Source organism: Bufo bufo, chromosome 8, assembly GCF_905171765.1.
Source record: "Bufo bufo chromosome 8, aBufBuf1.1, whole genome shotgun sequence".
Classification (NCBI taxonomy): Eukaryota; Metazoa; Chordata; class Amphibia; order Anura; family Bufonidae; genus Bufo; species Bufo bufo.
In genome coordinates, this window is record NC_053396.1 from 206,769,520 (window position 1) to 206,796,748 (window position 27,229).

At 44.2% G+C, this 27,229-nt stretch overlaps 1 protein-coding gene across 1 annotated transcript in view; it reads left to right on the top strand.

Moving 5' to 3' along the window:
• Window positions 1-11,964: 11,964 nt before the first annotated feature.
• The window catches only part of TNXB (tenascin XB), a 43,148-nt gene continuing 27,883 nt past the window's right edge, over window positions 11,965-27,229 (top strand). The window contains exons 1-8 of the mRNA XM_040406419.1: window positions 11,965-12,171; window positions 12,283-12,378; window positions 13,120-13,180; window positions 13,578-13,874; window positions 14,366-14,490; window positions 15,064-15,214; window positions 20,515-20,778; window positions 24,089-26,470. Coding sequence (XP_040262353.1) covers window positions 11,965-12,171; window positions 12,283-12,378; window positions 13,120-13,180; window positions 13,578-13,874; window positions 14,366-14,490; window positions 15,064-15,214; window positions 20,515-20,778; window positions 24,089-26,470 — 3,583 coding nt within the window. The remainder of the gene's footprint in view (window positions 12,172-12,282; window positions 12,379-13,119; window positions 13,181-13,577; window positions 13,875-14,365; window positions 14,491-15,063; window positions 15,215-20,514; window positions 20,779-24,088; window positions 26,471-27,229) is intronic.

A 27,229-nucleotide genomic window follows, 5' to 3' on the forward strand; every position in this document is an offset into this window, starting at 1 on the left:
TGGTCTAGGCCAAAGAAGAAATTAATGTTAGCATCCCTAGAGCTCTAGGGCCTAAAGGGGGTTAATATTAGGTAGAGAATGAGTTAATTTCTGTGTCCCGATTGTTCTAGAAGTTGGAAGAGGGTTTAATGTAATCCATCCAGGTGGTCTGCAATAGGGGAGGAAATAATTTGTGTATCCTTGGTGGTTTTCAATTTGGAAAGGGTTTAATCTATTCTTCCCTGGTGCTATAGATTCGGGAAGGGGTTCATGGAAGTGACCATGATGTTCTAAAGCAAGGAGTGACTGTAATTATCTCTGGTGGTCTAGGGCTGGGAAGAGGTTAATGTCAATTTCTTTTTAATCATTACCGGTGCCTAATTTTACTCCCCATACAGCGACATTATACGTTAGCATTCAAGAGGTGTGATGGCATTGCCATTATAATTGTACCGTGATGTAAGAACCATAGAGCTATCATACAATGTAGGGACTTGTCTGCACAGTCTAAACAATTGCAAATGTTGGTGAAGGTGGCGGGGGTAGCTTCATTCTACACTGTGGGTCGTGTATCATGGTTGGTATGACATTATAATAACCTCACACTGTAATTTCTGGACACAAGGCACAAGTTATGTAACCAAAATATTTCACGGGGAGCCAACAATAGGAAATGGAATATTTTAGTTATAAGGAAAGAGACGCTCATTGCTGTGATGTTTATGCTGCTAACAACGAGTCATTTATTGTATCATGGCGGGGGGGGGGGGGGGGGGGGGGGGGGGGGGGGGGGGTCTCAGGAAATTCTCTGGAATCTAATGGGATTCCTTCTTCTGCTACTTCGTTAGGACTTCTCTACTGTACAAGCAGTAAACAGTCTTTGTTCCTTTGGTGAGTAATTGCTTGATGAGGAGCAAAAGGATTTACTGCCGAATAACATCTCAGCCTCTGCACTTAGAGCCTCTGATACCCCGGCTGTAAGATACAATACAGGAACAGTGTATACAGCAGAGACAACACTGCAACCCATAGAAGAAGAACCTGGGAGACAGAGGGCAGATGGTGTAGACCAACGGCCCACAACCTGAACCTCGGCAAAACTTGTCATTGTTCCACAAGTCTTGGTTTGGTCCCTATGACTGGGATGAGTGAATCAATCCCCTTCCCTGAATCTCCACATTGCTTAATCACCAGTAAACAGAATACAATCAGAAAATGTATTCACTTAAAGGGGCAATCATCAGACGGCCACCGGTTCAGTGTCTCTAACCCTTTTAGTGATCATCTGTGATAGCAGGGGAAAAGTAACATTACATGTTGACCATTCAGATGATTGGCTGTGTATGTAATGCATTGGTATGTTGGGTCATTGGAGCTGGAGGTCCTCTTAGAATGAAGCTCTCCATTCTCTTATAGATGTACTGGTGAAGTTGGGGGTTGATTGGTTCACTCGGATGTTCAGTGAGGAGGAAAAATAAAAATGTTAAAAAATGCTGTGCCAAAAATGGGTGACCAGTGTGAATTTAGTTCTTTCTCACAAAGTTCTCATGATCCCATCAGACCTCCACTGATCAGACACTTATTAAGTTACTATGATGGGACAACCCCTTTAATGTAGGACCTGGAAGGAACACGACTTGATCCGAAAACTCGAAGACCAGATGTCCTGATAAATCCATCTTCCATCTTCTTGCCTATTTAATAGATTCCCTCTGTATTTCCAGTTACAGATAATTTCTGTGCTAAAATACATTTAATCTGGAACGAACTTGATGAAAATTTCACGAGGAAACCCGAGACTCTTGAGTGATTTCATGAACCCCATAATGAGGTTCCCATTATACTGATCCCATCTCAAGGTGCCAGATCTCATCCTGGAAACGTTCTGGAGAACCTGAGATCTTTATATTTTAGCTTGGAGTAAACTATACAATATAAAATGCGTTTGGATGACTTTTAGTTGTGATCTCGTGGACGGTCTCTGGCAGGGGGGTGCACTCTGCATTGTCTCTCTGGCAGGCTTGATTGGGTGACCTTGTCGGAGCTTTTCCTGGAGTTAATTTAGATTGTTTGCAGGTTTTGTATTGATATTGTGCAGGCAGTAGGAAACCATATGGAATTCATATAGCACGACAGCTCTAATTGCCTGTAATCATCTCTTTCCTCCCCTCCCCCATTATTTACGTCACTCTCACCTGTCTTCAGTTTCTATTTGTCCCCTTCTCCATCTATTCGTAGCTGAATCATGTTCCTCCTGTCAGGTTTTACCCATAGTCAGCTCTATTGTCCTTATAATTCCACCTCTATCCTCTCCTCTCTTTACTCTTTTTTCTTTTTCACACCTTATGTTCTCTCCCTTCGCTCCTCTTCTACCTCCAGATTCCTTCTTCTCTACTATATACCGTCTCATTCACTTCCTCTCATTCTTTCTCTACCGCATATTTTATTTTTATTACATTCACACTCCCTCAACCTTACATCTTTCTTCTTTTTCACTCCTTCTATACCTAATACACTACTTTCCTTCTCTTTTCTCCCCTCTTTCTCTACTTCATAGCTTTCTCCTTACTTTTCCTTATAATTCAGTTCTCCTCTACATCATATCTTCCGTTTTTCTTCTTGCAGTCCCCTCTGCCTTCTTCTCCCTTCACTCCTTTTTTTACCTCATACTTCCCTTCTATTTCCTTCACTCCTCCCCTACCTCACATCTTCCTTCTTCTCCCTTTATGTCTTCTCTACCTCACTTCTTCATTCTTCTCTTTCCTTCACTCTACTCTGTATCATACCTTCCTTCCTCACCATTCTTCAGCTTCACATCTTCTTTCTAATCTTTTCACTTCTTCTCTACCTCATATCTTTCTTTCTCTCCCTTCGCCTCTTCTTTACCTCACATCTTCCTTGTAATCCCTTCACTTCTTATCTTCCTCATATCTTCCTTCTCACATCTTCTTTCTAATATCTTCACTTCTTCTCTACCTCATATCTTCCTTTTTCTCCCTTTACTTCTTCTTAACCCACACCTTGCTTTTTCTCCCTTCATATCTTCTCTACGTAACATCTTCCTTCTTCTCCCTTTCACCTCTATCTCATATCTTTCTTCTAATCCTTTCATGTCTTTTCTCTAAATAACATCTTTCGTCTCCCGTCACTTCTTCTCAACCTACATCTTCCTTGTTCTTCCTTCACTTCTTCTCTACCTCACATCTTCCTTCTTCTCCCTTCACTTCTCTGCCTCACATGTTCCTTCTAATCACTTCGCTTCTTCTCTACCTCACATCTTTCTTCACTTCTTCTCTACCTCAGAACTTCCTTCTTCCCCGTTCACTACTACTCTACCTCACATCTTCCTTTGTCTCTGTAACGGCATACAAGGGAATGCTCCAAACTCCGAACAGAACCTCACGAATAGCTGCTAGCAGACGAATAGGAAACGCACCCAAGCGGCTTACACTCCTAGCAATCAGTCTCTAACAGCATACAGTGAATCCCCCCAAGAATGAGACGAGGCTGTGTGTTGAGGGTCAAGCAGTGGTCAGCCAGAGCTGTGTGTTTATTGTTCTTATATAACATTGTTACACACTAGTACCACCCACAGGGTTTTGTAAAAACAACCAATAAACACGTACAATACAGTAAAACACTCCCACACAAAATCCTCCCCTCTGCCTCTGATACAATTACCTTACACAATGGGTTGATGTAATTATCACAGGCAGGAGAATACACAATGTCTTCTGTCCTGGAGACAACCGAGGAGTAATTAAATTATCTCTCAGGACAAAGGGAAATCGCCAATACACACGTGGGGACAATAGGACAGACATCACTACTCAAATATACAATGTCACAACAATTACAGTACACATAGACATTTAACTTATCCCCAGATGGCTTGGATCTGAGCGCTCAATATCCAAACAGCACTCAGATGCCACAAACACAGTCAAATCGCCATGGGGTTTAAGTTTAGCATGGGCTCATGAGAGGGCCCATAATCCTGGGGCAAGAGGCTGGCAACCAGGCCTCTCCAAAACCCAGTGGCGAGGTTAGTTTCGCCACACATCTCCCCCTCCCAGGGAAGACTAACCAGATACCTGACCTCACTGCGGTCGGTATCTGAGGTAGTCTGGCAGTCCAACCACAACCAAATACTGGACCTGTTGAATTTGGTAGCCTGTCTCTGTCCAGTGAGTCCACCAAGGTTATGTTGGTAACTGGTACTCCCGGTCTCTGTGTTGCTCCCTGGCTTGGAGTGGAGGTTGCTTTGTGGGCAGGGATCAGCAGTACTCTGCCCTGGTGCCAGAGCTACCACAGAAGAAGCCTGGTTTTTGGAGGGGGAGACCGACTGTCTCCCCTTTGGATACCCAGCTCTGCTGCTGGAGGGGGAGACCGACTGTCTCCCCTTTGGCTAAACAGCCCTGTTGCTGGGGGACAGGACCGACTGTCCCTACCCCCTGTGCTGTAAGTGCAGAGACCACGGTCCCATCTGCATGGTTGTGGGGCTTACTGTCTCCCCCTGGTACGTTAAGCTGCCGCTGGAGAATGGAGACTGGGCTCCTAATTCCCAACAAATCCTTCTGTTGCTGTGGGATGGAGACTGGGCTCCCAATTCCCAATAGATCATATTGCCGCTGGGGGACAGGACCGACTGTCTCTGCCCCCTGTAACTCAGCCTGCCGCTGGGGAATGGAGACTGGGCTCCCAATTCCCAATAAATCACATTGCCGCTGGGGGACAGGACCGACTGTCTCTGCCCCCTGTAACTCAGCCTGCCGCTGGGGAATGGAGACTGGGCTCCCAATTCTCAATAAATCACATTGCTGCTGGGGAGAGGGGGTAGCAAGCTCCTCTCCCATACATACTTCCAGCCTCTGGGGAGGGAGACCGACTGTCTCCGCTCCCAATACAGTGTCCTGTTGCTGGGGAAAGGAGACTAGGCTCTCTATTCCCTGTAGTACACTCTGCAGCTGAGGAATGGAGACTGGGCTCCCAATTCCCTGTAAATCACACTGCCGCTGGGGGACAGCACCGACTGTCTCTGCCCCCCTGTAACTCAGCCTGCCGCTGGGGAATAGAGACTGGGCTCCCAATTCCCTGCAGGACTGGTGGAGAGACCTCGGTCCCATCTCCACCGGCCACCTGGGTTTCTTCCCAGTAAACATCCACAATATCCTCCCAGCTGAAGGGCTCTGGACCTGGGTCTAACTTCTTGCTGTCCTGCTGAGCCTTCCCAATGGAGTGGAAGAGATCTTGGTAGTCATCTGCTCGAAATCCCAAGCCCCATTTTATTTAATGAGCGGCTTCCCCTCCTTACAAATGACAGGAAATGTGAATTACTTACCTGCTGCATCAGAGGCCGAAGCCGACACCATAGTCGTAAAACTGGCATCAGGTGCGATTTACTGGTGTGGTCACGGAATGACATGGGAACACATGTTGTAACACATTGTCGTAAAAAAAAAGACAGCTCTATAGTTCTTGGAAAAAAGTAAAAGTCAGTGACTTAGTAATGTCCTGTTTAATGTCAAAGAACTTCATGGCGAGCTGAGATGATGCAGGTGGGGCTAAAATCTTAGGTCTAAGATTCTGTCCTGATGTCTTAATATATCCTCACAGCGGTGGGGTCCAAGTGGGAAGAGCACCTCCTGAAAACAGCTGATCAGTGGGACCTCCGCTCTGATCTATCCTAAGGACAGGTCCTCAACCATGTTTTCCTGGAAAATTCCTTTAATATCTCCATCACAGGGGTCGGGGCTGACAGGGTTCATGCAATACAATGAGGCCGAGATCCAAAGGCAGGGGATTTGGAGCTAAGTATCAGAAAAATGGACCTCTGACCACTATAAAGATAAGTCTAGAAATTCACTAGGACAGAATTTTGGAAAATTTTAAGGGTTAACTGGATCAAGCCTATTAACCCTTTCAAGACCCTCAGATTTTCTGTTCCTTTTGCATTTTTGTTTTTGGTCCCCACTTCCTGAGCCATAACTTTTTATTTTTCTGTTCATATAGACCAGGCATCCTCAAACTGTGGACCTCCAGCAGTTGTAAAACTACAACTCCCACAATGCCCTGCTGTAGGCTGATACCAGTGGTCAGCCAGAGCTGTGTGTTTATTGTTCTTATATAACATTGTTACACAACCAATAAATGTACAATACAGTAAAACACTCCCACACAAAATCCTCCCCTCTGCCTCTGATACAATTACCTTACACAATGGGTTGATGTAATTATCACAGGCAGGAGAATACACAATGTCTTCTGTCCTGGAGACAACCGAGGAGTAATTAAATTATCCTCTCCGAGGAGTAATTCAATTACCACACACTTTCCTTCTTCTTCCTTCACTCTTCTTCTACCACACACTTTCCTTCTTCCTTTGCCTTCACCACTTGTTTACCTCACACCTTCCTTCTTCTTCCTTCACACCTTCTCTACCTCAGAACTTCCTTCTTCTCCCTATCTCTTCCTGGTTTTCTCCTTTTTTCCTTCTTTTTTTTTTTGGATTCTTTGTCTTCATATTTTATGTTTTTTTTCCCCTCCATCTATGTTCCATCTTTTAAAATTTTCCTTCCACAACCACCCCACTGTCTCATATCCGTATCTTGTCCATTCTCCTCTATCCTTACTCTTCTCTTTCCTCCTTGTCAGAGTTAATATTAAGTTAAATGAAAAAAAAAAGTTTCTGACCCTTGGGGAGCTGAGCCTAGGTGCAGCTACACGTAGACAGGATTTTATCATTTAACTGGATTGTTTAGTAAACGGATAAGTGACATTTGAAGTTGTATATTCGAAGACAGAGCTCCGATCTCTATATGAATCCTAGGCCTTTTAAAATAAATTAAATTATAGGTACACATCTCTGCACTAGACCACCACCACCACCATAAACCACTTCACCAACTTAATATAAGAATAATCAATATAGTTATACAATAATAATATTAAGTGTCTACACTAACAAAGACAAAGTGTTCATCCACTGTAGACCACCAGGGCTATTACTGAAATACCATTAATAATCCCCAACCCACCCTGTGTACACATGTCATGTGGTATATGTATAAAGTTGTCAAAGTGAGTATAATTGGGGGGAGAAGTAGAAATTTGCTATGTCATTGATATCAATTCACTTTGACACCCCCTTGGACAATTCTTTCTTCTTCTAACATCTCCCCTTCCCTTCCACAGGTGATCCAGGAATCCGTCCCACTATTTTAAGATGTCCCTTCTTTCATTATCTCTCATTATCATCGTTTTTGGAGGATCCCTTTCGGCACCTCCTACTGCTCCCCAGCTTCGATGTCCAGAAGGGGAAGGGGTCCGAGACCTGCTCAAACGTCTGATGATTTTGGAGAAGTTGGTCAGGGACATAAAAGGCCAATGCTCCTCGAGCTGCTGTGATAAAGTTCAAAGTGGTGCGGGTAAGTGGGGAGTCTGGGGACCATTCAAACCATTGACACCAGCAACCATCCCAATGTTCTGAGTATAATCCTAACCTTTATTACTAATCCCATTGGTTTCAACCGCAGTCCATCACAACAGATCACCTCACCGTCCGTGGTCACCATGTCTTGATGATCAGGGCAGATGTGGTTTCCCGGGATTTGCAGCCATTAAACACTTTTTAAGGATGTTAATAACTTTTCCACTTCAGCCACTTGTTCATCTTTGTCCTCACGAACTTTCCTAGTCGCGCCCATCCCTTCAGTTATGCAGTGTTTTCAGTTTATGGAAAAGGAAAGACTTACTGTAGACCAGAACATAATTCCAGATCAGAGCAGGTCTGTAAATATGAATAGCAGATTGAATATGTCACGGTAGGATAAGGGCAACGCGTTTTGAAGTCTCGCTCCAGAGAGTTACTGGACCATGTGACAACTGCCTGAACCCAAGAAGAGCCGAGTATCAGTCTTGAAACGCGTAGAACTGTAACAGAGGCTATATCGTCCTGAAGTTGTGTATGGCTGAGGAACAGGCATGTGTCAGCCTCAAAATGCATTTTTGCATAATTATGACTGTATATAAATTATTCTTTACATTGGGGAAAGTTTGATAATTTTGGAAAAGTTCTCCCAAATAAAATACGACATCTGAGACCACAATGTTTGTCGAATTCATGCACAATGATTTGCGCCCCATGGACGGACATCCGTGGTTACTGTAACGCAGATCTGTAAGACTCAGAGCTTGCATGGAGGACAGATGTTTGTGGAAGAGAGCCATGTTTTTCTAATCCTCAACACGTGCCCATAAAGTCTTCTGAATCCTTCGATTTTGGCATGACCTTCCAAATATCTTTATGGGTATGGGGGTGTGCCAGATGATGTCGGGAGAAAGAAAGATTGGGCCTGTCTAGCAGAGGCTCGTTATGCTCACCACATTGAGAAAACATGGACGCTTGGCCGAACCGAGCGTTCAGGTTTATGGGGAAGTTGGGAGGAATAGTCGTTGGCCGAACAGGAGTAGGAGCAGCTCTCTCGAAGACTCGCTCTGCATTATCTGGATCCCAGCGCTTTCAAGACGTGTGCCCTTTAAATGTACTTTGAAGTTTTTTATTTGGTGGTGAAGGAAGGGGGAAGGGGGGTGGATCTTAGTCCATTCCTGGCACGATGGCTAACAATCGCTGCGTTCCCCCTAGACTCATAAAACACTGTTTATCCAGATTCGCAGACTGCAGAAATACTCATTGTAACTGGACAGCAGTCAGATTTTCTGAGGGAGGAGAAGATAAAAACACATTTTAATCCCGTCGCCAGGACTGAATAACTCCGTGGCCATTCCAGTCTATCACCCATCTGCTCGAAATCCCAAGCCCCATTTTATTTAATGAGCGGCTTCCCCTCCTTACAAATGACAGGAAATGTGAATTACTTACCTGCTGCATCAGAGGCCGAAGCCGACACCATAGTCGTAAAACTGGCATCAGGCGCGATTTACTGGTGTGGTCACGGAATGACATGGGAACACATGTTGTAACACATTGTCGTAAAAAAAAGACAGCTCTATGGTTCTTGGAAAAAAGTAAAAGTCAGTGACTTAGTAATGTCCTGTTTAATGTCAAAGAACTTCATGGCGAGCTGAGATGATGCAGGTGGGGCTAAAATCTTAGGTCTAAGATTCTGTCCTGATGTCTTAATATATCCTCACAGCGGTGGGGTCCAAGTGGGAAGAGCACCTCCTGAAAACAGCTGATCAGTGGGACCTCTGCTCTGATCTATCCTAAGGACAGGTCCTCAACCATGTTTTCCTGGAAAATCCCTTTAATATCTCCCTCACAGGGGTCAGGGCTGACAGGGTTCATGCAATACAATGAGGCCGAGATCCAAAGGCAGGGGATTTGGAGCTAAGTATCAGAAAAATGGACCTCCGACCACTATAAAGATAAGTCTAGAAATTTACTAGGACAGAATTTTGGAAAATTTAAAGGGTTAACTGGATCAAGCCTATTAACCCTTTCAAGACCCTCAGATTTTCTGTTCCTTTTGCATTTTTGTTTTTTGGTCCCCACTTCCTAGAGCCATAACTTTTTATTTTTCTGTTCATATAGACCAGGCATCCTCAAACTGCGGCCCTCCAGCAGTTGTAAAACTATAACTCCCACAATGCCCTGCTGTAGGCTGATACCTGTAGGCTGTTCGGGCATGCTGGGAGTTGTAGTTTTGCAACAGCTGGAGGGCCGCAGTTTGAGAATGCCTGATATAGACTGTGGGGATTCGCTCTGGTAGTTAGGATAAGCGGGCGCAGTACAGAGGCAAAATACAAGTTCGTAATTCAAACTTCAGTGTTTATTCACACATGATGCCAAAAACAAAACGTCACTTTTGCAGTGTTGGTGTTACTTCACGCCCATTGGCAAGTTAATATAACAAAAGGTCACCTTGGTGGCAGTTCTGCCTCAGAAAGTCCAAATACAGGCTTTAGGCGGCCTGTTCCCCTGACACACAGGTCTCAGCTGTCCAGCCCAGCACAGGCCTCAGATCCCAGCACACAGACATGGCTTCTAAGCCCAGCTGCCTATTTAAGGACAGCCAGGTGCTGCCAAAACCCGGACCGGAACTTAAAATCCGGTCCGGTATTTGATCTCACCTGGCTGTAAATCAGCCCAGCAGCACATGATGGGAGGAGAATACCTGTTTTCCCAGACCAAACCTCTCACTGTGTCACAAGACATACACCGTATAAGAACTTTGGGGGTCATTTAATAAGACAGGCCACTTTCACACTAGCGTTTTTGCTGGATCCGTCATGGATCAGCAAAAACGCTTCCATCACGATAATACAACCGCTTGCATCTGTTATGAACGGATCCGGCATGAACTGCATTGAAAGCCAATGGGGGACGGATCCGTTTTCTATTGTGTCAGAGAAAACGGATCCGTCCCCATTGACTTACATTGTGAGTCAGGACGGATCCGTCTTGCTCTGCACCACATCGCGGACAGAAAAACGCTGCTTGCAGGTTTATTCTGTCTGCGATGGGGACGCAACCAAACGGAGCGGTAAGCATTCTGGTGCATTCCTTTTCGTTCAGTTCAGTTTTGTCCCCATTGACAATGAATGGGGACAAAACGGAAGCGTTTTCCCACGCTATTGAGATCCTATGACGGATCTCAATAGGGGAAAGGGAGAGCGCAAGTGTGGAAGTAGCCTTACCTGGGCCCTGCTGCCTGTGGGGCCCCCAAGCCCTTCTACCACAAAAGAAGATATTAGTCTTGTAAATTACACATGGGTGGTGGGGCCCCTGGTGCAGGTTTTGCATTGGCTCCTAGGAGCCTCAGGTTACTCTTCTGCTTAATCTAGATCCTCTATAAACGGCTGCCCCCTTATTGGCGCTCATCAGGGCATTTATACGTATACGGAGCAGACACTGTGCAGGCCAGTTTATCTAGGCTCGGTGCCCGCGTGTAATCGAGCCTGTCATGCTGTTGAAGTATTATGTATTAGAACTTGCTGTTTGCTTTGGACATACAGCTGCTGTTTATTCATTGCTTTCTGAACTCATCAGTTTTTGATGATTGCGCACATTCCTCATCCTACTGATATATCCAATGGTTAGCACCGGTCCTCACAACGTTCCGGAGCCATAAGTGATTATCACCGTGGACTATAAGGGCGACCAGTCCTGGAAATGGTCTCCTAAACTGTTCCTATCATCAGAAAGAAAATAGCAGATTCTCCCTAAGAAGTGTACTTTTATTTCTTATTCAAGATAGATAGATAGATAGATATGAGATAGATAGATAGATAGTTATGAGATAGATAATAGATAGATAGATAGATAGATAGATAGATAGTAGATAGATAGATAGATAGATAGATAGATAGATAGAGGGTGCTGGACCCACTTTTATTCACCTAACTGCAATGTTTCACCCAACACAATGGGGCCTTCCTCAAGTTAGATAGATATGAAATAGATTGTTTTGGAGTTTTCCCATCCATGTTATGTAACATTTCATCCATCTCTTTCCTCCTTCATCTCTATCACTCACTAACTCTGCTTCTCTTTTCCAGATGACCCCGCCAGCCTGAAGCCTCCTCCCTGTGCCCAGACGGCTGAGGATTGCCCTGGAGGTTGTGGTGGTGATGCTCGGGGCACCTGTGTAGATGGGCAATGCCAGTGCAAAGATAGTTATATGGGGGACAAATGCCAGCTACAAACCTGCCCCGAGGACTGTAATGACCAAGGCCGGTGTGTGAATGGCCGGTGTATCTGCTTTGAGGGATTCTCTGGTGTGTCTTGTGGTTTTAAAGCTTGTCCCAACAACTGCCACAGTCATGGACGGTGTGAAGATGGAGCATGTGTTTGTGAATCTGGATTCACTGGAGAAGACTGCAGCATTAGAACCTGCCCCAAAAACTGCATGAATCATGGGAATTGTGAAGGGGGCATCTGTGTCTGTCATTCAGGATTTTCTGGTCCAGACTGTGGTAAAAGGACCTGCCCCAGGAACTGTCTAAACAGAGGAAGGTGTGAAAATGGAGTTTGTGTCTGTAACCAAGGTTTCTTTGGGCCAGACTGCAGTTCAAGAGGTTGCCCCAATAATTGCCAAAGCCGTGGTGATTGTGAAGATGGGGTTTGCGTTTGTGATACTGGATTTACAGGTCCAGACTGCAGTATTAGAACTTGTCTTAATGATTGCAATGGCAATGGCAGATGTGAAGATGGGGTTTGCTATTGTGACAGTGGGTTTTTTGGAGAGGACTGCGCGTATAAGGCCTGTCCTGAGGACTGTAATGAACAAGGACAATGCATTTCCGGGAAGTGCATATGTGACCCTGGTTTTGTTGGTCCAGATTGTGGGATCAGGGTCTGCTCTGAAGAGTGTGAGAAACGTGGGCGATGTGAGGACGGGGAATGCATTTGCAATCCAGGGTTCACTGGGCCTGAATGTGAGATCAGGACTTGCCCTGATGACTGTAACAACCAGGGTAGATGTGAAGATGGTCAGTGCATCTGTTATTCTGGATTCACAGGAGTAGATTGCAAATCCAGAACTTGTCCCAACCAATGTCACAATCGGGGTCGGTGTGAAGATGGTGTATGCATCTGTAACTCTGGATTTTCAGGACCAGACTGTGGGTCTAAAGCTTGTCCAAGGAACTGTAGTGGTAACGGACAGTGCATCAATGGCAAGTGTATTTGTAATACTGGCTTTGTTGGTCCAGTCTGTGGGACCAGAACTTGTCCAGCTGAATGCAGTAGACATGGTCGATGTCTGAGGGGAATTTGTGTCTGCTCCCCTGGCTACACTGGAGTGGACTGCAGTATCAGAACCTGTCCCAAAAACTGTCACGACAGAGGTCGCTGTGAAGGTGGAGTATGCTTCTGTGAGTCTGGGTTTACTGGTCTAGATTGTGGCACTAAAACATGTCCCAATAATTGCTATGATCGGGGCCACTGTGAAGACGGAGCATGCATTTGTGATTATGGGTTTACAGGTGTAGACTGTGGTACTAGAACATGCCCAAATGACTGCCACAATCAGGGCCGATGTGATAATGGAGTCTGTATTTGTGAACCTGGATATGCAGGTCAGGATTGTGAGTCTAGAACATGTCCCAATGATTGTCATAAACGTGGCAAGTGTGAAGATGGGAAATGTGTCTGTAACGTTGGTTATATGGGTCTAGATTGTGGCTCTAGAACTTGTCCCAAAGACTGTAACAACCAAGGTCAGTGTGAAGATGGCCAGTGTGTTTGTGATTCTGGTTACACAGGCATAGACTGTGGAGCTAGGACATGTCCAGATGACTGCAATGATCATGGAAGATGCAATGATGGAAAGTGCGTCTGTAACACGGGATATACCGGACCTTACTGTGAGTCAAGAACTTGTCCCAATGATTGCAACAATCGAGGATATTGTGATGATGGGATTTGCCAGTGTGATCCTGGATACACTGATATCGACTGTGGCCTTAAACCTGTTTCAACGACTGTTCGAACCAAGGCCAATGTGATGATGGAGTGTGTGCTTGTGATTCTGGGTACACTGGTCCAGATTGTAGCTCTAGAACATGTCCAGAGAACTGCCATAACCAAGGAAGGTGTGATGATGGGAAATGTGTCTGCAATTCTGGTTTTTCAGGTGTGGATTGTGGATCTAGAACTTGTCCTGACAACTGTCATGCCCACGGACGCTGTGAAGATGGTGTCTGTATCTGTAACCCTGGATATACAGGACCTGATTGTGGCTCCAAAGCTTGCCCCAGAAACTGTAACAATAATGGGCAGTGCGTGAAAGGTAAATGTGTCTGCAATCCTGGTTACAGTGGGCCAGTCTGTGGAACCAAGAGTTGTCCAGAAAACTGCAGTGGACAAGGAAAATGTACAAATGGCATCTGCATATGTAAGAAGGGCTTCAGTGGTCCTGACTGCTCATTGGGTAAGTTCTTTGACCTAGTCCTTCAAATTAGATTTAGACCTTTGTCTGCAAGATAGCTGCACGATAGAAAGGTTACACTTGGACTAGTATCCTCCCTACAGTAATTTCACAATACCCTTTGGGACGGCAAAGGCAGTGGCACTAGATTGAGCTTGGGCTGTCATGATGGTACCCCCTGTTTGGTGTCTTCTGCAGAGCACATTTTCTTTTCTTTTAAGAGTTCTATTATATCAGGTCCCTTGATGACTACTGCAGTCTTGTGCATAATTAACTGCAATGCTGTATATAATTTTAAGAACCCATCTATGTATCATCAACCAAGCCTATACCCACAGATGTTCTTCACATATCTTTCTGCCCCTTCCTTATGTCAGGTCATCAGAACATTCTTCTGTGATATGAATAGTAATATCTGCTTGTATCTTATAAAGTCGTTGAGAATATAATCAGCATAAACCCCCAAAACTCATGACTTCTCTATTGTTTTATAGAAGCTACAGAAGTGTTTACGATCACAGGTCTTCGTGTGACCTTACAAGAAGAGACAGCATTCACCTTGGAGTGGGACCAACCCCAATCTGCCCCTGACTCTTATGACATCACTTTTAAAGCCAAGGTAGGACAGTATATATTAGACCACAGATTGATCATCGTGGTTCTCTCGTTGAACAAGCAATTGTCCTTTCAAAGATCATGACCTTACATAAGGTGGAACATGAGTCTATAGAAGGTCTTAGATTGTGAACAGTAGATCAGTAGGACTTCCAGCTGAACCATGGCTCTAACCTTTCAGTCCCACCCCTATTACCCCTCATAAAGGTGGTGGATGGGAGAACGGGAAGTCAGTGACTATTTGACTGTATGGGGCCCACTTATTCCAAATGGCAACCCTGGTGGAGATACCTTCTCTTTTGTAATGTTTCCTTCAGAAAATCAGTAAGTTTAGGGCAATGGAACACATATTACAAGGTTTTTCTAGATATTACAATTGATAGCTGGGGATCCCAGGAGGGGACACTTTGTGATTTGATTGTTTTCACAGCACAAGTGGAGTGGAGAATCCCTTTAATTTGCATACATGAAGTGCGCCTTTCACAGTTGGTATATCAACCGTTGTGAACGTGTTTTTGGCTACTATAAATTCTTACATAAATCATTTTCTGATGTGTAATGCTCCTTTATAATACAGAAGGAAAATGGAGTTATAACCAATACCATTGATGGCTTATTGACCACATATCACCAAACCGGCCTTGCTCCTGGAGAAGAATATATCATCAACATGCAACCACGGAAAGGCTCAACAGTAGGGCCCGAAACATCTATAACGGCCAAAACGAGTGAGTATAGCATGGACATGAGTCAGTGTAATGTAGTGAGGACTGAAGGGGCGTATAAAGAAGTTAATAGAGGCAAGATAGTCCCGAACACAAGCTTTGTACTATGTGCCAACCTGGCATATGCCAAGACCTGTATTTCTCATTGACAGGTTAATTGGTAGAGCGTAATGTGTTCCGCCGTTAAATCTTTATTAGTGGAAATAATAGATCCATCCAAAAAAGCTTGGATCGGCTGTCAAGACTTTATTTTTTTGTAAAAAAAATATGAATGAAGCAAAACAGAAGAAAATAGACTCTTCTGCAAATATTTGGATATCGAAAGACTTGCCTGTTGGCCCTCTAAAGCTGTATTTGAAGAAAAACACATGGTCGACCAAGTGATTTTAATGTTGTGTAATAAAATCTATCTACAGTAAATCTTTTCTTAGGTGCCAAAAAACAGTCCAATAGCTGTACTCTCAAATATGCCATTTGGATTAAAAGTAGTCTATGACTGTCTCTTTTCAGGAAAGAGATTGAGTACAGCCCCCTCATTCCAGATACCAGAAATTGGAGCTGCATACAGGCAGAGCCTAATCTGTGTGTATAGGGTTAAGTCTCATTCGAAGGCTTGTTCTCGATCATTGTCCCATGTAAACTGGGCATCAATCAGTCGACAAACAAGAGAACACCCAGTTGTCGGCTGATTGGATCTTGTATGTGGCATAAAATGCTCAATGGTTGGCAGCACATCTCCTCATGTGAACATGGATGTGCTGACAACATAATGTTAGCTGAATTAGAGGTGGGGGTTACTGGCAATCACATCATCGATCCCTCTTTCACTGCCCCTTTCAATCATTGTACAGTGAAAAATTGACATGCATATCGTCGGTATTTGATACGGGAAAGAGAATATGTCTGTGTAAAAGGAACATTAATATCCTGCCTTATCTAGGCTTCAAACAGTAGAGTTATAGTTTCTAGCCCAGCGTCTATTGATATTGAGATGGCTCTGCTGACTCTTCCTCAGTCTACACAGCAAAGCTTACAAGTGTACCACAGAAAGCAGGAAATACCTGCCCTTGTACTCTATAGGCTACAGTAAAGTCTATTGTAGTCTAGTCAAGGCCAAGATTACCTCTTTAGTTGCATTGACATGTTGGTGCTGCCAGAGGGACAGCTGCTTTTACAGAACAGCTTTCCATCCTTATATATAGAGAGGGGTCCTAAGTAGTGTAGTGTTGAGCGAATCAAAGCCAAAGGAACTGACTTAGATCCGAATTTCAGGAAAAATTTGATAAGCCGCAAAGCCGAATTTCCTCGCACTTCCTTCCGTCCACCGCTGCAGTTCTGGACTCTGTCGCTGTACGTGCTGTGGTGCTGAGGATTCCGCTTAACAGGTTCAACTCATCCCTGGCCACAGCATGCTTGCTGTTGGTTTCTTGTTACACAGCCCTAGGGGCGGTGCGCATCACTCCCTGGACTGCATGGGTTGGATCATGTGACCCCGCTGACCAACCCAAACTCTCCTGCAGGTGCTAAAGTGGCTCAGCCCCCTTTCCAGATGCCTCAGTGTCAAGGTCCTTCTGTTTGCTAAGCTCCTGATACTCACGTGTGCTCCTGACTTATACCTTGTTCCTGGATTCTGCTACTCGTCTGATTCCTGCCTGCTTGCCTTGACTCTCCTGTTGCCGCACCGGATTGCCTGACCTGTTCCTGTGCTGCCTGCCCTGACCTTTTGCCTGTCTGACTACGCCTCTGCCTCATCCTTCGGTCCTGCACTGTTGCTCCTTGTAACCACCCCCCCTGCCTGACTACCCTTGTACTACTGGTACCTACTACCAGCTGCCTCGTGTGCCTACCCTCCTCAAGAGGTTACGAACTGGTGTTCCCCTTGGAAAAGTTTATCCTCACCATCAGAGGTACTGTGATGAATCGAGGGATACACTTAAACAACGCCTTTAGGTGAGGTGGGACACGTGGCACAGTGGGTTCGCACCCGCTGGTTTGTGACAGCACACTGAGGCATCGGACCCCGCTAGTCACTCCAAGCCTGTCGTTCAGGAATTATTACATGAAGTGAGGCGCCAGAGCGAACGTTAGGATGTCATGATGCAGTTCATGCAAAATTTTGTTGCTCGTCTGGATGCCATCTCTTCTCCAGCAACTGCCGCTGCTACTCCTGCAATTTCTACACCGGTGAATCCGGATTTGTGTGCAACTCCCGCTGCCATCACGGTATGGTGGAGATCCAAAAACCTGTTGTGGATTCCTGAACCAGTGCCTGATCCATTTTGAATTGCATGGGCAGAAGTTTCCCTCTGAACGGTCAAAGGTTGCTTTCATTGTGTCCCTGCTGTTTGATGAGGCCCTTGCTTGGGCAAATCCTATTTGGAAACATGGTGGTCCAGAGACCACTAATCTGCAGTCTTTTCTGTCTGCCTTTATGAAGAGCCCGGCCGCACGTCCTCCACTGCTTCAGCTCTGCTGCGTCTACGACAGGGTTCCTCGTCTGTGGGTCAGTACGCTATCCAATTTCGTACCCTGGCTGCGGAACTTGCATGGAACAATGAGGCTCAGCTGGCAGTGTTATGGGAGGGCCTTTCTGACCGGATTAAGGATGAATTAGCTGGTCGCGATCGTCCGTCTACTCTGAATGACCTGATCTCCTTGGCCACAAGGATAGATATGCATTTCAGGGAACGTTCTAAGGAGGTAGCATACACCAGAAGACCACTTCGTTTGGCTCCTTCCTTCAAGAGGCCGGTCCCTCCTCTAGCGTCTACCCCATCTGAAAAGCCCATGCAAATAGAGCGCCTTCGATTGTCTGACTAGGAACGTTTACGCCGCAGAGCAGAGAACCTGTGTCTGTATCGTGGAGGCAAGCCTTACTTCGTGCGTAAGTGCCCACAGAAGCCGGGAAACGCCAAACGCCAGTTATCCTTGGTCTTCCCTGGCTGCGCCAGCACACTCCAGTTGTGGACTGGCACTCTGGTCAGATTCTGCGTTGGGGATCATCCTGTCACTCCAACTGCTTTTCAGAGGTTTGACCTGCTTCCTCGCCTACTGTACCTGTAGATCTGCCTGGACTCCCGCAGCAGTATGCCAGTTTTGCAGATATCTTCAGTAAGAAAGATGATTGTCCGATCGACCTTCTGCCTGGTGCCACTCCTCCTCATGGTCAAGTCTACCCACTCTCACTTCCTGAGACCCAAGCGATGTCTGAGTACATCAAGGAGAATCTCGAGAGGGGGTTTATCTGGAAATCTACTTCTCCAGCCAGTGCCAGGTTCTTCTTTGTACAGAAAAAAGATGGATCCTTACCACCTTGTATCGACTATCAAGGTCTGAATAAGGTCACAGTCAAGAATTGATACCCTCTTCCGCTGATCCCCAAACTCTTTGACAGGATCCAGGGGGCTAAGGTCTTCACTAAACTCGACCTGCGCGGCACATACAACCTTATCCGCATCCGAAAGGGCGATGAATGGAACACTGCTTTCAACACTCGTGATGGACACTACGAGCATCTTGTCATGCCTTTCGGCCTGTACAATGCTCCCACAGTGTTCCAGGAGTTGGTAAACGATATCTTCCGGGACCTGCTCTATGTCTGTGTGATAGTGTACCTGGACGACATACTGATCTATTCTCTAGATTTGACCACTCACCGGAAGCATGTACGTTTAGTTTTACAGCGGTTGAGAGAGAATCGACTTTATGCCAAACTCGAGAAATGCATCTTTGAAAAATCTACCGTACCATTTCCCGGATACATCATGTCGGATGCTGAGTTGCAGATGGATCCTGAAAAATGTAATGCAGTTATTGACTGGCCCCGCCCACAGGGTCTTTGTGCTATACCGCGCTTCCTTGGATTCGCTAATTTCTATCGTCAGTTCATCTCAAATTTTTCATCCCTTACATCTCCGATCTCCGCTCTTACTAAGAAAGGGGTGAATGTCAAATACTGGACTCCTGAGGCAGAGGCCGCCTTCGTCCAATTGAAGAGGTCCTTTGCTTCTGCTCTGGCCAATTCTTTTTAGAAGTGGACGCCTCCTCCAAAGGAGCCGGTGCTGTTTTACTACAGAAATGTTCCAAGGGCAAGAAGTTTACATGTGGATTCTCCTCCAAACTTTTCTCACCTGCTGAGAGGAATTACTGTATAGGAAACAGAGAACTATAAAACTTGCCTTGGAGGAGTGGCCCAATATCCAGTGATAATCTTCACCGATCACAAGAACCTCACATATCTGCAGACCGCCCAGCGCTCTCTTCTTCTCCTGTTTTGATTTTGAGCTACACTTTCACCCGGCTGAGAAGAACATCAAGGCGGATGCGCTATCTAGGTCATTTGACTTCTCCAACCAGCAGGAGGAGCCTCAATACATTGTAGATCCTGCCTGATTGATCACAGTGGCTCCTGTCTTGATAAAAGACATCCCTCCCGGGAAGACATTTGTGCCATCGGCCAAGAGAAGACGTATTTTAGCCTGGGGCACAACTCCAAACTGGCCAGTCATCCAGGGATCTGCAAAACCACAGAACTTGTGTCTTGCCACTACTGGTGGCCCACATTGTCCAAAGATGTGCGTGATTACGTCTCTGCCTGCACCGTTTGTGCTCAAAATAAAGTCTCCAGGATCAAACTACCCGGGCTGTTGTTACCTCTACCTGTTCCTGATGCTCCATGGCAACACATACAAATTTCAATCACATTCCTTTGTGAAATTCAGCAAAGAAGCCGAATCAAATTTTTCATAACTTCGCTCAACACTAGTCCTAAGCTCAGGAGTCCCCTCTAAAACATATATATGTCTTATAAGGTGAAATGACCTACTTAGCTGTCTACATACTGATGCTAACAAGAGGTATCAAATTATGACCCCTCAGATTCAATTTGAAGTGAGGTCAATGGAGCCTTTTATTAGTCTTGACAAGCTTAGTCTGGCCCAACTGTTTTGGCACAGTGTTACCAGTTTGACGGTCCAAGCTTGGCAACCAATACCACATGAGCATTTAGAGAAAATCCTTGGTCATGTAGATGTCATTGAGTTGTCCCCCAAACCACCCATAATACTTGACGATTTTGCTCCTCATGTCATTGATGATGCTTCTAACTGCCCCCTCCGATGGTTTATTTAGCACAAAAACTACTGTAAATGCTGCTTGTGGGTAGGTAAATGAGCAGCTTGGAGTCGGGTACATGAGGACCTGAATGGTCAAGTATTCGGGGCTGTTTTGGGGGCAATATCCAGTTGACAGGTGTCCTTTAAGATTCCCTTGTTTCATGATGTTTTTGTTGTCTCTTCTTTTAGAGATTGAGACTCCACATGGTTTGCGTGTGGTTGATGTCACCCATTCTTCTCTACTCCTAAGATGGGAAAAGCTTCAATCTCTTCCCGATCGGTACATTGTGATCCTTATTCACCCCAATGGGAAAGAAAGGAAATTGAGGGTCCCTGGAAAAGGAGATAGGATCAAAGTAACCAACCTGGATGACAACACCGAATACAGAGTCCTTTTGAGAGCTGAGAAAGGACAGGAGCAGAGCCAAGATGTTGAGATCACCGGAACTACAGGTGAAAGAAGGGGAGTAAGAGGGAACGGGTGAGAGTAAGGAACAAGAGTGTAGACAACATGGTGCAACCATTGAGTGTGTGACTGCTGGGTGACAAATAATCACAAGATATACTCCAGTCTAGAGAGAGATTGAGACATGGGACTCATAACAGACTTTATTAACCCTATATAACCCATTCCTAATTCCAGGGGCAATTCTTCAAAGTTCTTGAAGGACATGTTGGACAAGGATAACCTTCTAATTTATTTCTTTTTGTAGGTCTTCATTTACAGGTCTGGCAGCTTTAACCACTACCTATAAAATATGACAAATAATTAAATGTGAATATTGGAATAGGATAACTGAAAGTTTATGACCCTATGTACAGCATATGATTTAGTAATCTCTAGTCGTGAAGGAGCAGCAGCATAGAGACATTGCAGTTTGTCAGTTGTTACTAGTAGATGAGATTAAAGGGCACCTGTCAGCAGTTTTGTACCTATGACACTGGCTGACCTGTTACATGTGCACTTGGCAGCTGAAGGCATCTGTGTTGGTCCCATGTTCATATGTACCCGCATTGCTGAGAAAAATTATGTTTTAAAATATGCAAATGAGCCTCTAGAAGCAACGGAGGCGTTGCAATTACACCTAGAGGATCTGCTCTCTCTGCAACTGCCATTTCCTCTGAACTTTGGTTGACAGGGCCAGGCATGATGATGTTTTCACTGTCAATCAAAATGCAGAGGGCACATCAGTTGCAGAGAGCAGAGCTTCTAGGTGTATCGGCAACACCCCCGTTGCTCCTAGAGGTTCATTTGCATATAATAAAACATCTTTCTCAGCAATGCGGCCACATATGAACATGGGACCAACACAGATGCCTTCAGCTGCCAAGAGCACATGTAACAGGTCAGTCAGTTTCATAGGTACAAAACTGCTGACAGATGCCCTTTAATTATACAAAATAAAAATTGTTAAAGCAGGCAATTAATGCAACTGGGCTCCTAATTCTGGATGACCCGCAAACCCCCACTTAAACAGTGTTGTCCCCATTTCCAATGCCATATTAGGGACTTCTGAGTTAGTAAAATGGGATCCCATGTTCAAGACTCTATTGTTCAGAGGAGTAAGTATCTACAACGGGCATCTCACTCTCTCTGGAAGTCCCAGCATGTTCTTGCCTGTTGCGTACAGCCCATTGATTTCAATAGACATCAGGTAATGCTTAATTTTTTCCTGTGGTGGCGCTGCAGGGGAACTGAACACTTGCAGCTTGGTTTCACCACAGATTAGGGTTGATTGATCCCAGCAACAGGACAACCTGGTGAGCTTAATGTTGGGGACCCTTCTAGATTGTCAAAGGCTTTTAGGTAACGAATTGTAATTATAAGTGAATTGCGCTGTACAAGAACTATAATTATATATAATTATCTTCACTGCTATACATAGAAGAGAGGGTGGCCGTAGCAAATGCCAAAAATCTCCTACCAGGCAGAAGCAGTAAGAACAATCTGGGACCTTGGTTAGAAGTTCATAGAAACAATTATTTAGCAGCAACAAAATGATGTCCGCACAAAAACTCTTTGGAGGATGGTTTTGAATTCCAGGTAGGACAGGAAGCGAGTTATCAAGGTCGAGATTATCCTCAGAAACAGCATATACAGAGACATAAAGAACAAGATATCTGCGCATTATAGTGTAATAGGCAAGGTAGAGCCCTCAATGTCAATGTTATTGCATTCACCAAATCATTTTCGATGATGAGCACTTAATACCCAATGGCGCATGTAAATTGTGTTCCATCACAGAGGAATCTGGTGAAAATTAAACATGGTTGCATCTGTGCTATTTGGTTGCTCAATGGTAACGGTACCATTCAGCAAAACAATATGGCAGGTGCAGCAGGCAGTCCATGGGGGCATTGAGAGGTGGATGTCAGTGGTAGTGGTGGTACAGATAGGAGTAGTTGTGGTTCACTGTGGCAGTCCTCACTCTCTGTGGCCGTGCAGCAGTGGATGGAGGGTTTACCCTTTCTTCCCTCGGTGCCTTTTGGGGACTCCCGTCTGGTGTTAATTTGTTTGCCCTTGTTTGTGATCAGTTGCTAGTATACAAGGCAGGAGGGCTGGTGCAGGGACAGTGAAAGGTTAATAGAGTCAATGACCAGGCCTGTTTGGTTGCAATAAATAAAGTCTCTCTGTACTGAATAGATAATGAGAGTAGTTGTTCATACAGCAGCAAAAGGCACACTTCTGTGGTGTGTCACACAGTAGTATTCTCCCAAGTGTTGTATATAGGCAGTAGAAATGATGGTAGTATTAGTCCTAAGAGAGTCTCACTCTAAACACACATTGACTTGTTCTGCAATTCCCAGGCTGAAGGGTGCAGATCCTAGATTCAAATGGCCAGTGTGGTGGGCACCGAAGGTAATCAACACTTTCCTCAAGCAGTAAAGTCTTAATGCCATATACGAGTAGTACCTTAATGTCTGAATCCAGTGCTCGACTTTTGAAATGAGGTTCTAGATCTTCTATGGTTGTCATTTCTCTTTTTCTCAGGGATAATCTCTCAGTTGAGTTGTTCTTTGGCAGTTTTTCAGTCTCAGGAATGGTGTTTCCTGGATGAGGCTTCTCTTTTGGCCTTCATTGCAGGAGCTCACACATGTAGGTCTTGCCTCTGGCTCTGCTCAGCTAACACTCACTAACTAACCAGGGGACGCTGAACCACCCAGTCTTCATGGAAGTCTAACCAAGACTGCCAGTGATGTCCTTACACAACTATTTGTGCATAAATGGATAAGTGTATTTACATTGAGTTCCAACATTTAAGTTTTAGCAGTGATCTGCTGGGTCACTGCACAAGGACGACTGCTTTGTTTTGATTCTGACCAGGGTCCATTTTGATTGAGCAACCCAATACAACAAAAGCATCTGCATGGATTTGATTTTGACCAGGATACACTGCAATTCAAGGTGGTTTCCATGCAGGATTTGATGAGTGCAATACCTTCTAGTGGTGCAGGTTATTGTCTCTTTATGTTTCTGTATCAATTATTTGGCACGGTTGGGGCATTGTGATATAACCTAATGGTTAACAAAATTATTAAAACTGCAAATTTGCTAAATAAAAATGTCTTTTCTTTACAGCATATATACTAATATATTTCAATTTTTTTAGGATTATGTATTTGTTCCATTTGACAGGTGTGCTAACATGACTTTGACTTTTCAGAATTGTCTTATGTCTTAATTTCACTTATGTAGTCTCATCTTTAAGTTTTAACTGCAAACAGGATAACTCTTTATCTTCTTAATTTGGTGCTTTACTAGTTGGAGAAGAACGGAAACGTCTGACTGTCGAAGAAACCCACGTAGTGCACGGACCAGTTGAGATCTCTCATGAATTTGATACATCTGTGAATTTACATCCTTCAAAACAGGGAAATCAATATCGCCCTGAGTTGCCTAGAAAAGAGCTCCAACATGCAAGAGAAGAAGAGGAAAGTAAAGAAATACTTACAGATAGCCAAAAAAACATTAGTGTGCTACACACCCGAAAGAATATCAAAACTATTATCACAACTATATATGAAACACACAGGATTAAAGGAAGCTCAGTAGATTCCTACCATGAATACGAGAATTCAGAATATCCCTCTAAAATGCCAGAAAATGAGGGAAGCATGAGAGAAGAGGAGGGTTTAGGACACGAAAAACCATTGGACAAGAGAGGTAGCAAACCAGGTACCAAGATGGAAAGGTGGATAATTACTAAAAACATCACACATTTTGTACCATCAAAAACTGAAATCCACACCCACTTCTATGACGGAGAATCAAAAGTGTCAGAAGATATACAGACAACCACTAGCCTTTATACTAAAGGGCATATAAGAGGCGGTGGACGGTTGGCAGATACATCCAGTGTTGCCAAAAAGTTGTTGGAGTTTGAGTCCTTGCGCCCCAAACCTGTAGGAAAACCAACCACAGTACCATATTCTGGACGAAAGGATGTGCTGGATATTTCAAAAAGTGAGCTTACCACAGAACCATCAGCAGAGAGTCATTTAGAGTCTGTAGAGATTGAATTTGAAGGAGAAGAAGGCAAAGATGATCTTACAGACCCAACAAAATCTAGAAAGCATTTTACAACTACAGTCAAGGTAAATAAAATTGTCAATATTTTGAGAAAAAAAATTGCAGGTAGAGAGGAGAATAATGGAATGCACAATGAGACGGTCAGGGAAGGACATGCACGTGAACTGCCACTTTCAACAAAACCTAGAAACCAAGGTAGAAAATGGAGCCCACAAATAAAGGCTGTAATCGAGAACCTACCAGAAAAGTTATCGTTGTATAATGGGACATTTATTCAGCGTTTAGAAAGCTACCTTCGAGCCACTTCATACCCTCTTCGAGGTAACCAGACAGTTGAATCTGTGGCCAAGGCAATTTTTCTCTACTTGGTTAAATGGAAACCTCATAATTTTACAGATATGGTATATGATCGTCTTCCTCAAAAGACCCCAGGAGCCACTGGCAACTCTGAACCTGAAGGGGGATCTCGATTACAAGGCACTGTAGGGGACCCCAAGACTAGCAGTGAAACAACTGGTGATTCACAGGTTGAAGATGGTTTGGTCAGAAGACCAGATTCCACTAGAACGGTATCCACTGTTCCCAGTATAGAGACTCTTGGAAGGGTTGAAGCAGCTGGGGACATAAATGTTCCAACCATAGTAACAGTAGATAAATACAGACACATCTCAGAAGAGACAGATGAAAATTTGAACGTCATTGATAGAACCCTTGGCTCAAAAGACAAAATAAAAAGTGTAGTTGAAGTAGACTCATCAAAAGCTTCCAAACCACCAACAGATAGTACAGCACCACAAAAGAAAGCACCACCATCAAAAAAGGGCACTACACCAAAGCCAAAAACAGAAGATGTAAAGAGAAAACAAACATTGATTGAAAGGTCAGACTTACAAGCTGGAAAAATTTCATCAGGTTCCAGTGCTCGAGAATATGAAATTTTGAGAAAAACTATTTTGGAAAGCAGTAGCACCAATGAACCTCCGGTTTTCCATAAAATTAATACAGAATTTATAACAGATCAAATTGCAAAGGAATATCCACATTCTCACAGCAAACAATTACAAGAAAAAACGGGTGATGGTCATTCAAGTAACTCTAGAAAAAAAGACTCTTATAAAACAACAATACATGAAGTAGTAAAGGAAGAAAATGTGCACAGAGTGCTGGTAGGTGGGATTATACCAAACAGTCAGATTCCGACCCAAGAAACAACACATGCCATTCACGAGACCTATGAAACCGAAGACAAGTCTTTAGTGATCAATCAAATTCTAGGGTCTGGAGGAGACCAGGGTAAAACTGGCCCCATACAAAGCCCTATTGTTCTAAATGTCCCAAGCCCTGGATCACAAGGAAGACCCAGCATACATCAGAAAAATCCCACTAGCATTGTGATATCATTAGAAGGTCTTGGGTTCGTATGGGACAAAGCAGTCATCATTTATAGTCCATGGCCACCATCTGCTGATGCAACTCCTTATCAAATTGTAGTGGAAAGAGGAGTCAAGCAGGTGGAAATTGGAGATCTAGTCCCAGGAACTAGCTACAGAATTGATCTCCATGGGATGCTGAGGGGCCGCTCATCCAAGTCCTACTCACTGGTGGTTGACACAGGTACTGGACAAGCTAACTTATAGGAAACATGGGGAGTTTAGGTTATGCTGAAAATATTCACTGCCTATTAGTTTATATTTTTACTTCCCCATACCAACTGTATCTTGATGGGTAATACCACACTTCAGGGAATAATCATTGTGTCTAGGAAGATCAAGTAGATATATACACCATCTTTTCGTAATGTCTATTATCCTACTTTTCTTGCCCTTCTCCTTATTTTTCCTATACAGCTGGCTTCTTGTGCTTTCTCATATTCCCGATCCCATCTCTGTTTTGTGTTTGATGCCGTAACTTTTTGTAAATTAATTTCTCACATTTTGGATAGTCTAGTGGCTACGTTCATTCTTCTCCCTTGGTGCCCACTGATTATTATGGATGTAGACTTGTCATTCCTATTTCTATAGACATTGCAATTTTTTAAATAAATTTTAGTTAATCTAAGGAATGGAATTATCCAAGATCCATATTGAATTTAACCTTAAATTAGGTTTCATCACCGTTAGCAACGTTCTTTGCAGCCACATCATTCTTATCAATCTCTCTTATACCTATTGAGGACTTTGAATCCATTCTGTATCTGTCCATGCCATATCCCTAGCAAAACTTAGCCAAGTGTTCAGGGAACTTACTTTTCCAAATATGTGGGTATTGTAGGATAGCTAATCCTTAAAAGGGCTTTCCTTTGCTAGTCAGGCATCTGTATATTGCTAAAATATGCAGTAAATGGCTGATCAATAAGGGTCTGACCACAGGGAT